General features: G+C 23.7%; 2 protein-coding genes across 2 annotated transcripts; both read right to left on the bottom strand. All coding sequences in view use genetic code 6, as the record gives it.

The window, feature by feature from the left end:
• Nucleotides 1-1,032: 1,032 nt before the first annotated feature.
• Nucleotides 1,033-6,878, bottom strand: TTHERM_00411600 (DEAD/DEAH-box helicase; the record flags this gene model as incomplete). Its single annotated transcript, XM_001020854.2, has 9 exons — nt 1,033-1,114; nt 1,174-1,403; nt 2,252-2,441; nt 2,771-3,636; nt 3,726-5,099; nt 5,154-5,573; nt 6,052-6,407; nt 6,524-6,746; nt 6,834-6,878. 9 exons carry the CDS (start codon nt 6,876-6,878, stop codon nt 1,033-1,035), a joined length of 3,786 nt encoding a protein of 1,261 aa, XP_001020854.2.
• A 3,988-nt stretch (nt 6,879-10,866) lies between these two features.
• TTHERM_00411590 (hypothetical protein) lies at nt 10,867-14,649 on the bottom strand (the record flags this gene model as incomplete). The annotated part of the gene is made up of 1 exon (XM_001020853.3): nt 10,867-14,649. The coding sequence occupies one exon, from the start codon at nt 14,647-14,649 to the stop codon at nt 10,867-10,869; it is 3,783 nt and encodes a 1,260-aa protein (XP_001020853.1).
• Nucleotides 14,650-14,858: the final 209 nt, after the last annotated feature.

Below are 14,858 nucleotides of genomic sequence, written 5' to 3'. Positions count from 1 at the left end.
AACAAATATACTGGCATCCACTAAATTCGTTTATTAGTCTAATTGAGTCTTTGAAAAAAAATTAAACTAAAAATAAATAAATTCTTCAATTTGATCACATCATATTTACCCTCAAATAAGTAACTACACACATAAAATTTCAAGGTACTGTATTTTTTTTATAGTTACTATTGTTTGTTGCTCTATTTAATCAATAATAATTGATATCCTATTAAAAATTTAAAAAAATTAATATATGCTCACTCATTTATATTTAGGAATTAAATTATAAAAGAAATAGTCAATTTCATTAAATATTCATAAAGATTTTTTTAATATTACGTAAAATCCTAAATGGCACAAAAGAAAGTTCTCACTCATTAATATATATTTATTTCTTTAACAATTTACTGTAAATAAAATTCATTCATTTAAAACTTTAGAAATATATTAACTCTTACAATCAAAATTATTTTTGAATTCATATTTTTTTGATATTTTAACATTTTCTTTAAAATTTAAAGAAGAAAAATAATATCTAATTATTTTTTTAACTGTAAAAATATTAATTTAAATAAATTGCATCATCATATGTCATTTTTTAATTTAGTGTAGTACCTTTAGCATTATGAAAAACAGCAATTATTAATTTATTGTAATTCTTTCAATTTCAAAGAAGCCAAAAAATGAACTATTTCTTATTTAATTTTTAAGTTTCTATTCAGAAATTTATCGGTAAAGTTAAAGTACTCATTATAGCTACATAAATATTTAAAAATCGCATATTAAGCTGCAAATATCATCATTATTAATTAAATTTACAATAAGATATACTTATTCTTTTAAGATATTTAAATATGTTCGTCTCCACAAAATGAATTAAAAAAGGATAAAAATAGGAATGAATTTTAATGCCGATTTGATAATCAATAAATCAATCACAATTTATAAACATGAATTTGAATTATAACGAATAGTAGTTAATCTTGTTAGATTACAATGTTTAGAAAAATTAGTTTTCATTTATTAATATATACATGAAAAAATCTTATTTCAAGAAGTAGGAGGCCATTTCTTCTATATATTAGCTTTATATTAATCTTTTATCCACAAAGCAACTTCAGGAAGTAAGAAACTATTTTATTATAAATTACAATAATATCACAAAATAATAAATTTAATTAAAGATTTTACGATTTATCTGACTCCCACTTTTTAACTAGCTTTTGAGAATTATCAATTTGATTGTTTTTAAGCTTATTAACGATTGCTTAAACTTTAGGTTATAAATTAGATGATTTTATTATCTGAGGATCAAATTAATAGAGGCTCTTGCATGCTTTGAAGAAATCTAAGACCTAACCTTCAAGCAAACATCTAGCAAACCAACAGTATTTTTCAATACTTTCTTCTTAAAATGTTGTCTAATTTAAATTTAATTTACACATAAAAAACAATTAATTAAGAGTTATCTTTGAGTAAGTTATAAACTCTAATAAGAGAAAATAAAATCTTTTTGGATCTTTCTTAATTTACTCATAAATTCTTAAAGATATTATTTTAAAGAGTAAACTAGATTTAAAATGAATTAAATACTAAATACATTGTTTAATATTTGTTTTTTTTTATTCACTTTTTGATCTGTTTTTTCAAAGATTATGTGCGATAATGGTCAAAAAATAAAAAAAAAACGTAATTTTTCCTAAAGAAAGCTTTAATGTAAAAAGACTTTTTCTACAAAAAAATAGATAGATTTATTGTAATTTTATTGTGCATTAGCAAGTTTTATAATTTATTGGAAAATATAAAAGGAGAAGTGTTGTTGATATGAGTAGCATTTATCAATATATAAATGTATGCAGATTTATTTTATTGTATTTATAAAAAATCTTTCCGAAGAAATTCGTTCAGTTTACTTTTTTTTTAAACTGGTGTCGTAATAAATCAACGAATTCTATTAAATAATGATGAAAGTAAAAAATAAATGTAAAATATAATAATAATTAATTTTGATGCAACCATAAGAAAAGGAAATTAAATTATTAAAACCACTCATTATTTTTATTAAAATTTCTGAAAAAAACTTTTTTGTTGGCTAATACCATTTTAAGAGATTCAATAATAGTTATCTTAATTTGAAAATAACATAATCTATTTTCATGTTTCATTAACATCATTTTTAATAAATAAAGTCTTCCAAAAAAAATTTTTTTTTCTTTCACGCATTCATTCATAATATATTATCAAAAATACAAATTTATTTGCTATTTACCTCAAATGTAGGAAGATCCCATTTTCTTTTGCCAAAAGTTGATTTACCTAAAATAACCAATTGATTTTTTTTCTTAGAATAAAATGGCTTAGGCTCATATACATATTACAATTTTCTATTTGTAGTTCTATAATCGTATTTATAAAGCAAAGATACATCTTCAACTATTGTAATATTGTTCATATATTTCCTACATTTTAAAATATTTAATAGATATAATTTATGATTTAATAGATGATTTTTTATTTAATTTAAAACAAGCTCTTAAAAATATTTCTTAAAAGTAAAAAAATATTTTATATAAACTAAATAAACTGCTTTTTAAAAATTATTTAAAATTATATCATTGTAATATTTTAATAGCAAAAATTAATGTTTAAAAGCATTTAATTTATTGAATAGAAATATCCGATTTTTTAAAAAGAATTTTTCTTTTATATTTAGCTTAGTTGTACATAATCTTTTTGAATTGAATAGTAATAATACGGAGTTTCTAAATAATATTAAACATTTATATACTTTTTGGTTTCCATGATGTCAGTATATACGATAAAATCTGGCTAATTTTTTATCAAAAATGATGTAGAATTTATAAACACTCTTTCTGTTGTCTCCAAACATTCATATGCTACTTTTTTACGATTTTCTTCATCCAAATAAAAGACTTTTCTTGCACATTAATCAATAAAGCAACTTATGACTATCTCTTATAATAGTTTTTGTTGAGTGGCATTAGGCTTAACATAAGGTTAGAAACCCTAAGAAATTTATTTTTTTTCTTCAGGGTCATCAATAATGCTCTCTAAAATATCTGATATTTGATTGAGATTATAATAAACTTCTTTCATTCCTTTAGGATGTAAATGACGTTCTTTAGCATATTCATATATGTAATCTTCAATCTTGCTAGTTGAAGGGTTATCCTTGTATATTTTTTCAATAAATTCACCAATTATGTTCATGTGAATGAAAAGGTCACTTTTTCCTATCATAAACTTTTCGAAGTACTCTTTGAATCTGGCAATTTCTTCTCTACGTTTTTCAACCAACTTTTTCTTTAACTCTTTTTGCTCTTAAATCATGTTCAGCTTCTATTTTAAAATATCTTTAGCATTCATTTTTGAATCTTCATCACTTGCATACAACTCATCATTTTCTTTTAAATAATCATCTTTTAATTTGTCAGCAGGATTCTCTTCAATTCTGAAATCTCCTCTGCAAAACAGTTCTTCAATGGTCAAAGCAGTTACTAAAATGAGTGCATATGTAGTTACACCTCCTGCTCTGCCTTAAAGAAGCATTTTTGAAAACCTTGGATTTATAGGTAAGAATGCTAAAATTTTTCCTAACTCAGTGATTTCACTTTTATCAATTCTGTCATCTTCCTAAAATTTCAATGGATAAAAATTTTTTAAAAAATCAATAATTTTAAAAAAAATAAATAAATTGTTTTTTGTTAGAAAGCAAGCTTTACATTTATGTTAGTTTCTTCGATTTCTTGGTCGACGTCCATATTTTTATCTCTGAGAGCTTTTATTTTTACAAGATTTTATAAAGCTCTCTTCATATTCAAGAGGCTTGGAGGAGTAGGATAAGGGAATTTAATAACATCTTAAATGCCAATGGCTTTGAGATGTAAAATAACACTTTCTAATGGCATACTAAGTATTTCAGGATCAGAAAACTTTTCAAAAATATTTGCATAAACAGATGGTGCAAATAGTCTATAACAATAACCAGGACCAGTTCTACCAGCTCTACCTTATCTTTAATCACAAGATGCTTGAGAAATCCACTTAATTACATGCTTTGAAATGGATGCTTTTGTTGAGTAAATTTTTTTCTTTTCTCTACCACAGTCAACTACGTACTTAATATTTGGAATAGTAAGAGATGTTTCAGCAACATTTGTTGATGCTATAATAAGACGAGTATTAGGACTCTTATTTTTAAAAATCTTTTCTTGTTCTTAAAGTGGTAATTTTGAGAACAAAGGAAGGATTTTAAAATGAAGAAAAGTTTTCTTTTAAGCTTTTAAATTTTCAGATTCCATGGGATTGTGTTAAATAATTCCTCTGTTTTTTTCTTCTTCTTCATCTGCTGCTTTTAAAAATTCTTAATTTTCATGATCCTAATCCTCTTCAAAACGTAACTTCTTTTTTTAACTAAAAATAGAATTTTAATTTTTAGATTCTTAATTTTCTAACTCATCTAACTTCTTTTAAACTTCATCTTATTCATCTTGTTCTTCATCCATTTTTTCTTTTCCATCTTCATCATCTGAATCATCAAGCAAGAAATCTTTTTCAGTGTATTCCTTTTATTCGTGTTTACCCAGATCTATTTCCCTCTTTTTCTTGTTCAATTGTTGTTCTAGAGTAATACAAAATTCTTTAATTTCTCTTTCACCAGTCAAGAAAACTAAAACATCACCAGGAGGTAATTCGGAATGAATTTAACAACACTTTTTTACCGCAGCTTATAGATAATCATTAGGGGTTCTTTTAGAAAAATAAGTATTTACAGGGAATTATCTTGCTTCTACGTTTATTACATTAATTTTCTTTGGCAACAAGTATTTATTTTAAGTGAAATCTTCAACACGTAAAGTAGCTGACATAATAATCACTCTTAAAGGATAATATTTAAATTTAGTTTAATCTTAAGGAGCATTCTTTCTTTCTTCTAGAGCAAGTCTAGCTCTGATATTGACAAGACGAGATAGTAATCCCAATAATAAATCAGTATTAATTTTACGTTCGTGAGCTTCATCAATCATAATTACAGAGTACTTAGATAATAAAAAGTCACTACACATTTCATTCATTAATATACCATCTGTCATAAACTAATTTTATAGTAAAAATTTTAAATATTCTAAAAAGATAAAAAAATGCATTACTTTGATTGCAGAATCCTCATTAAAAGTAGAGTGTTCGTGTCTTACTTGATAGACGATCTCTTTACCTAATGTCATATTCATTTCATCTGAAACTCTTTTAGCTAAAGCTATGGCTGCAATTCTTCTTGGTTAAGTAATACCAATCATACCAGGATTAGGTCCTGCTTTATTAGTATATCCTGCTTCATAAAGGAACTAAACAGTTTATGTACTCTTACCACTTCCAGTTTCACCACATAAGATAGTAATTAAATTATTTTCTACTGCATCTAAAATATCTGCTTCTCTCATGAAAATAGGTAATTTTTTTCTTGCTTTGTCTTATTCATCGCTTCTGTTTATTGTATTAAATACTTTTTTTTGACCTTACAATATAGGCTTTAATAATTCGTCTTCAATAAAATCATCATATTCAGGTTCCTAATTTAATAATAAAAATCATATAAAAAGATTTTCAAAAGAAAAAATATGTCAATTCATAATAAATATCAAAAATTATCTTGACAAATTTTATTGTAAATATCAAAGATCATTTAAGTTATTATTTTTAAATGCTAAAATTATCTAACTAAATTTGATTTTCTTTAAATGCAAATGCAATTCCAAAAACAGAATTTTTTAATCCTTTTTATTGAATTTGCAAATTTTTATGAAGTTAAATTATGCTAAAAATGTATTTACATTCAATATTATTTAAATTATAAAATCAATTTAAGTTTAAAATTTCTTCTTTTAAATGATAAAATTAGTTGGATTATTTTGTTTTGCTTTATTCAAAGGCATTTCTTAAATAATCATAAAATACTTTGTGGTAGTTTAATGGAAAGTTTATTCTACTTTTGAATAAAAAGTAGATTTTAAAATGAAATTTACTAAAATAAGTAAAAATGCTATTTACTTTGTAATATTCTTCTTCTAACCTTTGCTTTTCTTTACGCATTTCATCAGTAGTGCTAAGATCTTCTAAAACTCTCTTTGAGGTTTTTGCTCCATCAAAAGTATCAAAATTGAGATCAGGAATAAGTTTTTTAACTTGGTTTTCCAACTAAATCTATGAATTAGCTATTTCCCTTTACTTTTATAATTTTTATTCATATTCTTTTTATAATCTTTCTTCTTCTTCTTCATCTTTGTTTGGATTTATATATTCTGCTTAAGCAAATATATTTACTGAGGGCTACTATGCTTACTTTTACTTATTTTAAGCATCATCCTCTTCTACTTTCTACTTTTTCTCAACATCAGGTTCAAAATCTAATCAATTTTATAATGATCAGTTAAAAAGTGAGTAGACAATGCTTAATAAAATAATAGCATTATAATAATCATAGTTTTAATGATGAATTTTATATTTGAAAATGCATAACTACCTTCTACTTCTTCTTCTTCACTTAATTTAGAATCATCAGTTTCCTTTTTCATCTCTAATGATTTTTTATGCTTTCTTTCTTTTTCAAGTTTTTTTTCTATCTTATTTTAGAGGCCCATGTCTTTTATAGAAGTCATTTTTTCAATGATCTATTTTTAATCTTGGACTCCTTTTTGTAAGCCAAGCAAAATTTCTTTTCTTTCAGCATCCTTTTTTTTCTTTTCCTAATCAAATATTTTATAAGATAAAAATGAAATTTCTGATTTATTTAGGCATGCTTGAAATATTAAGCAAAATAATATTAAGCTTACTTAAAGCTTTTAAAGCTTTTACTATGCTGTTAACTTCTTTCCCATTTCTAATTTCTATTATTTAAGATTTCTAAAATGAATAATAAATATTTTATATATCAAAAAATACAAAGATATTTAATTGATTAATCATAATAAATTAATTTAACAAAATTGCTTTGAATTAATAATTAAACCTCTGGTCAAAATTGATTTTTTTGGTTATTTTTCAAAGTCTCTATCTACTTGAGCATATTTCTAAATATTATTTAAAAAATAATCAAACTATTATTTAACAAAATCAATTAATATAAATAATTTTATTAATTATTAAAAAACAATTTTAATAAAATTAAAATATTTAAAATAAAAAATAAAATAAAAAAATAAATTCTTCCAATTTAAATTTAGCCAATAATAAAAATTAATTTTCAAAGTATAAAAAGAAAATAAATAATTTTTTATTAAAAATTTCAGAATAGGTGAGTATATCAAAGAAAGATATTTAGAGTTTAATCAAGCTATTAAATAAATCAAAAAAAAAAATTATAAGTTAATTTTTAATTTAAAATTATTTATAAAAAGGAATTTTTTTCTTAAAAATATTTTTACAAATTAATATTTTAAATTTTTTTTTAGCTTTCAATTTACTGAAATTTTTAATCAAATACTTTTAAATTTTTAATAATCAATAATTGATAAATATGAAATTAATCTAAATTAGCTAAAAATATTTCTAATTCAATAAAAATTTATTAAATTGTTTTAAAATTATAGGGTAAAAAGAAAATAAAAATTGTAAAAATAATCTAAAACTAAGTTTAACATCAACATAACATATTAGTGTATTTTTGAACATATAAACTATTAAATTATTCATAATTTATTAATTATTTAATTTATTGAGCAATCCTAAAAGTTTTTTTTAGCATAATATGCATAGGCAATTATTTTCTTTAAATTATTTATTACATATTTTTATATTTAATTATAAAAAGAAATAAATTAATTAAATTTTACTCTGGAATAAATTTTATTTTTAAGCGATTCTTGAGATAGATTGTTAAATTAAATTTGTGGGACAATAAAGAAAAAAATTCATTTAGTTATTTAAGTGTGGTAAATTTTTTATTAAACCTTTATAAACATAAATTAATTTATTCTTTCTGTGGTTTTAATTAATTAGATAAGGCACCTGATTAAAAAACGAGTGATAATTTCAAAAACAAATTATAAAAATATGATGAATAATTAAATTTTGAGAGAAGTAGAATCAAATTAATCTTAAAATTTACTTCCTTCTATATCTTTTTATATATTATTTATTATAAATGGTTAATACTTATTTTTTAAAATTAATTATTTATTTATTTTATTTTTTCTTTGATTATGTAACATATTTACATACAACAATAATATTCTTAGCTTTCTAATACAGTTGGATACATTTAGTTTTTCTAAATTTATGGATATCATTTACTTACAAAACTAGATAATAGAGAGTTGAAGAGAAAATAAGATATATTTTTTGATTATGCGTCTAAGCAAACGAAGCAATCTAATCATATTAATTTAATAAATATAATAACAAAAAGAATCAAAGACTTAAAAAATAAAGAAATAAAAACTACAATTAGGAATAAATTATAAAGAATATTACACAAATAATATTCATACTTAAGAAATTTACCTCGAGTTAATGACATATTTGATATAAAATATGAAGCGAGTAGAAGATCATCAATATAATTATAAATAGTGCTGTGTTTGATTGTTAAAGAAGCTAGCGCAGAAGAAGCACAATGGCTTTTACAATTAAGAAATCTGATTATGTAATGGTTTTTTAAATATTCATTTAAAAAATTAAATCAAGAACTTAGCGAAATTTGATGATTGAAAAGGTGTAAAAGACAAAAATTTTACTAAAAATTAGAATACTTTTATATAAATGTGAAAAATAACTTTCAATTATTTGTGAAGGTTATAGTTTTAGACTTTAATATAAAACTAATGACTTTGAAAATGATATTTACCTCTTTATTTTTCAAACTAGCAAAATTAATCAATCTATTAATGACATATATTATAATTAATTATTCTCAAATAAATATCATAAACTATTAATTTGTTGGAAATCTTATAAAACGTTTTTAGATTTTATTCAACATCATAAAATACTCTCCCCATGAAAAAACAAACAAGCTTACTTAATTATATAGGATGTTTACTATCATATAAACAAAAACTAAAGAGATTTTTAAATTAATAATAAATTTTTTAATCGAATTAATAGAAGTATTATTACTATAAACAATAAAACTTTAAATCTCTTTTCTTACTTAAAAGAGTAAATTCTTTTTTAATAGCCCTCTATAGATAATATCAAGAGAATAATAAATAATTTTTAATCTCCCACACGACATTGCTTTCTTTTAATTCCATTTTTCAATTTTGCTTCATTATTATTATTTTTTAAAATCTGTTTTGCACAAAATTTATTGACAAATTCAAATGACTTTGTTTAATTTAACAGCAAGTTTCTTTTTTTTAAATTTAAATGGATTATTTTTAGTAAAAAGCAAAATAGAAAGACATAGAAATAGATATAAGTTTAAAATAACCTTTTAATATAAAGAATAATTATTAAAAATTATAATGCTTAATTCATAATTTTATTATTTAATGATACATGGATTAAAAACATTAATGCAATATATATTTATATTTAATTAAATCTTTTTTTAAATGATGATATTTATATATGAATGAATAATAAAGATATGAGAAGGAATCTAAATCTGAAGTTGTCTAGTCTACATTTTAAATGAAATCATAGTCTATTTATTTCTTTGACTTGCTTTTTAACTTTTTGCTAAGCTGTATATATAAATTTATACTTAGTAGGATGGGTCATCAATTATTTTAATTGTTTCTCAAAGTTTATTCAAAGCAAAAGTAATAATCATTATAACCATATATTTATTCGTTTATCTACTGCTGGATAATTTAAGTCATGGTATATTTGCTAATATTATCTTGAAGAGAAGAGCTTTCTTGAAAGAAAAGAAGAAAGAAAAGAACTCGTTCGAGAATAATATAGCTTTTTTGTCTGTCTACTGAAATGAATCCTATTGTTTTCCTTAAGACTGAAAGTTGGATGGATATATTTCTGCTATTCTCTAAGAAAGAGAGAAGAAGAGAGACATAGGATTGATCTATTTTGGCTAAGGATTTTTAATTTGTTTGTTTGTTTGTTATTATTAATTGACTAAATAGTAAGAAAGATAAAGATAATTTTATATTATTATATAATTTTGTTTATATTTATTTTATATAAGAAATATATATATAAGAAAAGAAGAAGATTTGAGTCATATCATAAAAAAAACAGGAGAGAAGATCCTGAAGAAATTATAAGAATATAAGAAAGGGTTAGAATTATTTCTTCTGATTGGCTTTTAAGTACTTTCTTTTGAATGCTACTATTGGCATAACCTTTTAAATTGCTATTTCAGGTTTTCAATGTTTTAAAATGATGGCTGGTCTCATTTTAGAATCTTTAAAAGATTACTGTTAAAATTATTTATTTATTTTCCTATTGAAATAAACAAAATTAATAAATTTCATGATTTAAAACATTTAATGAAATAAACTTACATTATCAATCAGATTGAAGAGTGTCTGTCTGCATCTTAGATTGCGTTTTAAGAATTAATTATCATCACAAGTATCAATTGATAAATTCAATTAGAATTAACTGGAGTTAAGAAACAAACTCAAAAGATATATTCGTTTATTTTGAATAAGCTTTTTGATGATTAATTGAATCATTGATGATAAAAAGTTTGAAGGATAACCTAGAAATATCTAAGAAGGTAGATAAGAATAAAAAGAATTTTTAAAGATGCATTGGTGCTTTTGTTCTTAAAGATCTTAAAAGGTTATTTACTTGTTATGCTAAAGAAAGCTACTTGCAAAGTTTTTTAGTTGCTCATTTGATTAATATCAAAAGAGTATCAGAAGAAATATATATTAAGAAAGGGATAATTTGGTGTCAGAACTTGTGGGAATACATACCTTAGTTAAGTTTTGAGATACCTTAAACAACACGAAGATAATAGTCTAATCTAAGTTGGATTTATTTAAATTCCTAAGAGTCTTTAGGAATAGGCTGATTTGGGTCATTCGCTATGTTGTTTAATATCTTGGTTTGCTCATCTTCTTTATTAGTGAACGAGAAGTTATTAAAGTGAACAAATATTTTGTAGAAGAGAGACTTCATAGTATTTACAAATTTTATTTTCTCTTGTGGGATGCTCTATGGATCACGGAGATCAATCTTATAAGCAAGCCAGTGAGAGTCTACATCCTTAGGCTACTTTTTAAGGTATTCCATTGAAGATGCATTAAGCTTGAGAAACAATGTGTTATAGTGTGAGTGAGTGTAGTTTTCTACTTTCAAAATTCTGTAGTATTTCTTGAAGTTTTTGATGGGAAAATCTTTATCTTCATCCTCTTCATCTTCTTCTACTTCTACTTCACAGCCTTCGTCTATGTTATATTTTTCTTACACTCTTACATCAGATTCCTTACTATTTTCTTCTTATTAGCAACTTAAAGATGAAGATTCTATTTTCTGTACTTTTTTAAATCTTAATTGCTATTTCTAAGACTTAGTTGCTTGCTGCTCTTTTTGATAAGCATTACTTAAAGTTTATCCAGTATTTTCTTCTACTTCAGAATTAACGTTATCTAAATGACTCAATAAAGATGAGTATTTTTTAGCTGTGACCTGATTTGCGTCGAGTTCATTGTTTGAAGTAGATGTTTTGCTAGCTTCACCTTTCTGACTGAGAGATTTGAAGATGGTGTTTACTGGTGAAGGAGTTTAAGAAATAAGTTCGCTATTTTCACAATGATAGTGACTTAGTTTGGATATTTTTTAATCTGAATCTTTGAAAATGTTCTACTCGCAAATGGTTTTTGAGTACTCACCAGCTGTAGAAGCCCTCTTTCTACTTTAGTTATCTTATGTAGAGATAGAATGAGACTCTTATCTCGTAAAATGTAAAGAAGAATTCAAACTTTAGTTATTCTATTAACTAACTCCATAAGCTTCATAAAAATTAGTAATTATTTGGCTTTTTTATTCATTTTTTTCACTAATTTTTTATTGTTTCTTCAATGAAATTTTCCCCTCTGCTTCAGGAGGTACTGAATGATGATCTCCTGTAGTATCTATTTTCATAATTTTTTTTGCACTATTGTCTAGGTTATCTTCTAACTCTTAATTATCCTTTTATGAATAAGATCTTTTTCTTTTTTCTGTTTTGGTTGTCTGGCTTGCGAGAGGGTTCTGTAAGTTATTAGTAGAGTTATCTGATTGCTTTGATTTTTAAGTTATTAGCTAGAGCTTTGAATGTATTTTAATACAGCTAATAATGTTTCTTAGTTACTCTGAAATATTTGGATCTATCAAAAAGCATGACAATGCTTCATATGAGTACATACTCATAATTTAGTAGAAGAAAAGTCTATTTAAGTTATGGAATCTAGACATGTATTAGGAATCTTTGTTACGCTCTTTAAAACGTTTGCGCTTTTCACCTCTAACAAATTAAATGCACATGTTTTATAAGTTAGAGTAAACTTAGTATTGCCCTGAAGGTATTAAGCTAAGAGATTCTAGGATTTTTTCTTCTTTAAAAAGTAAGGGAATTCTAGAGAGGATAGCAGTTTCAATTGATTCCACTATTTAATTAACTTTTTCAGTTTTTTTATTAAAGCTCGTTAAATTAGTTAATTTGTATTCTAGACTATCATCACTTTCTTCTATCTTCAATTACTAATCTTCTTTTGAATCGTAACGAACAATTTAAAAAGGTTGATTTGAAAACTTAATTTCTACGAATGTTTGATTTAAAAGTTATTTATATTTTTTTATTTCTTAGTATTTTCCTGATTTAAATGAAGGACTATTAAAATCTGAAATTTGATTATTTAAATTTTGCGCGTCAATATTTTCAATCCCTCTGTATTAAATTAAATCTGTAAATTCGTCAATTACCTTCTTGTCTGCCAAAAGATTATAAAGTTGTAGGTATGCTGAATGATCTATTGATGTACTTCTCTTTCTGCTATCTACAAATACTTCGACGTGATTGCGTTACTCATTTTCTTTAGAGATGCTACTCTGAGTATAAGATTTATTTGATTTCTATTCTTAGGTGTATGCATATTACCTGTCTTAATTATTATAAGAAATAGAGGAGGATGATAATGAAGTTAATTATAAATTATCATCTTTTGTACTATTGCAATTTAGTTTTTTCTGGCTTTGATTTTAATTATCTTAATTAAATTTACACTTGTCTTGTTATTGAATCAAGCACTAGTTATTATTATTTTCACTGATATTGTAAGCTTAAATCGAACTTTAGGAAGTAGATTACTAAATATGTTTCTGAGAATTACCACCAACAGATTACTTATTTTGATTTTTATTCTAAGACTACTTTTTTTGTTTTTGCTATTTAGGCTGAATTTATTAAAGTTCTTCTTTTTCTTCTTCTTCTGATTTTTTTATTTGATGCTTCTTAGATTCAAATATCTAAATTTTGTCTTAGTTAATAATTATTTAAGAAGAGAAAGCACTTTCTTAATTAGATAATTTTGCTTGATCCTTCTGGATGTCTCTAACTTTTTCTATAGATAAAAATGCTCTTTTTCTACTTTACTCCTATTGTTCAGCAGGATTAATATATCTGTTTCTGAATTGGTTTACCTCGCTTTGATAGCGCGCTTAGTAATTAATCATTTAAATTTCATTTAATTCATCTTAATAGGATGATGACTATTAAGAGTTAGCGGTTTTTTAAGAAATTTAATTATTATTTAGAGCTAGTTAATTTAAATCGTTGCTTTACTATTTTAATAAAAATTGAGAATCTTGATTGCTTTGCAATATATTTAAATTTTTGCATTAAGATTAAGGCTAAATAAAAGGAGGCACAGCAGTTTGCTCTATGCATTAGTTTAAAGTGCTGCTTTATTGTTCTGGATAATAGTTTGATAGACTATTTGGGGAAAAAGTATTCTGAGATTACAAGAAATTTTGGTGAATCAAATTAGAAGGGTATTATTACTATTGAGCATTTTGTTGAATCTCACCTTAGTTAAAAACTGTTTCAGCCATAAGCTGCTTATTCATTTTTATGGAATCATAGTTTGGCATTGATCTGGGTTGATTCATTTAAAATTGTGTTATGTAACCAGAGCATAAATTTGAAGTTTACTAATCTGGTGCTATTTAAAATATCCCAGATGATTATGATTATTTGAATTCAAATTACTGTTTGTTTGGATGTAATTAAACTAACTATTGCTAGCTATAATGATTTGGTAATCCAACAAGACTCTGATTTACTCCAAAAGCCTTTTCATTCATGTCAAGGAATCCTTAGGGTTAAGCTATGCCAACACTGTGATTGATTAATTAGTTTGCATAAATTTAATTAGTTAAGAAATTATTATTGCTTATATTGCTATTAAAATTATTTAGATATGTGTTTACGCAATAATTGGATGGATATAAACCTTTGAAGTTGCTTTGTTGAGTATAGGGATTGTTAAATGTAGTTGAGTTTGGATTTTAAGTATTAACCAAATTGGCATTCATGTAATCAAATGCATTGTAGGGTGTGCCAGTCATAGATCTTTCAGTTTGTTAGTGGATGGCTATATCTTTAGGCAGTATCTAAACATTATGGATCTATTAATTATTGATTAATAATAAGTTAGATTAAGGCGAAGGCAGTAAATAATTCTAGGGTAACATTTTCTGTATGGAATACAAATAGAGAAAACGACTGTAGTATCAGAATTATTTTAACTTATTATTTCAAATTGTTATTTAAAGAATATGTTTTTTTGTTGTATATGGTAAATGTATTATTATTATCTCTCTCTAGATAAGGTATTTAATCGTGTATTTAATAGATATTATGAATATCAATTAATTAATTTGTTTTTATGCTTTCTTATTGT

Source organism: Tetrahymena thermophila, assembly GCF_000189635.1.
Source record: "Tetrahymena thermophila SB210 genomic scaffold scf_8254555, whole genome shotgun sequence".
Taxonomy (NCBI): Eukaryota; Ciliophora; class Oligohymenophorea; order Hymenostomatida; family Tetrahymenidae; genus Tetrahymena; species Tetrahymena thermophila.
Note: the sequence above shows the minus strand (reverse complement) of the source record. Positions and strands in the feature narration are given on the sequence as shown.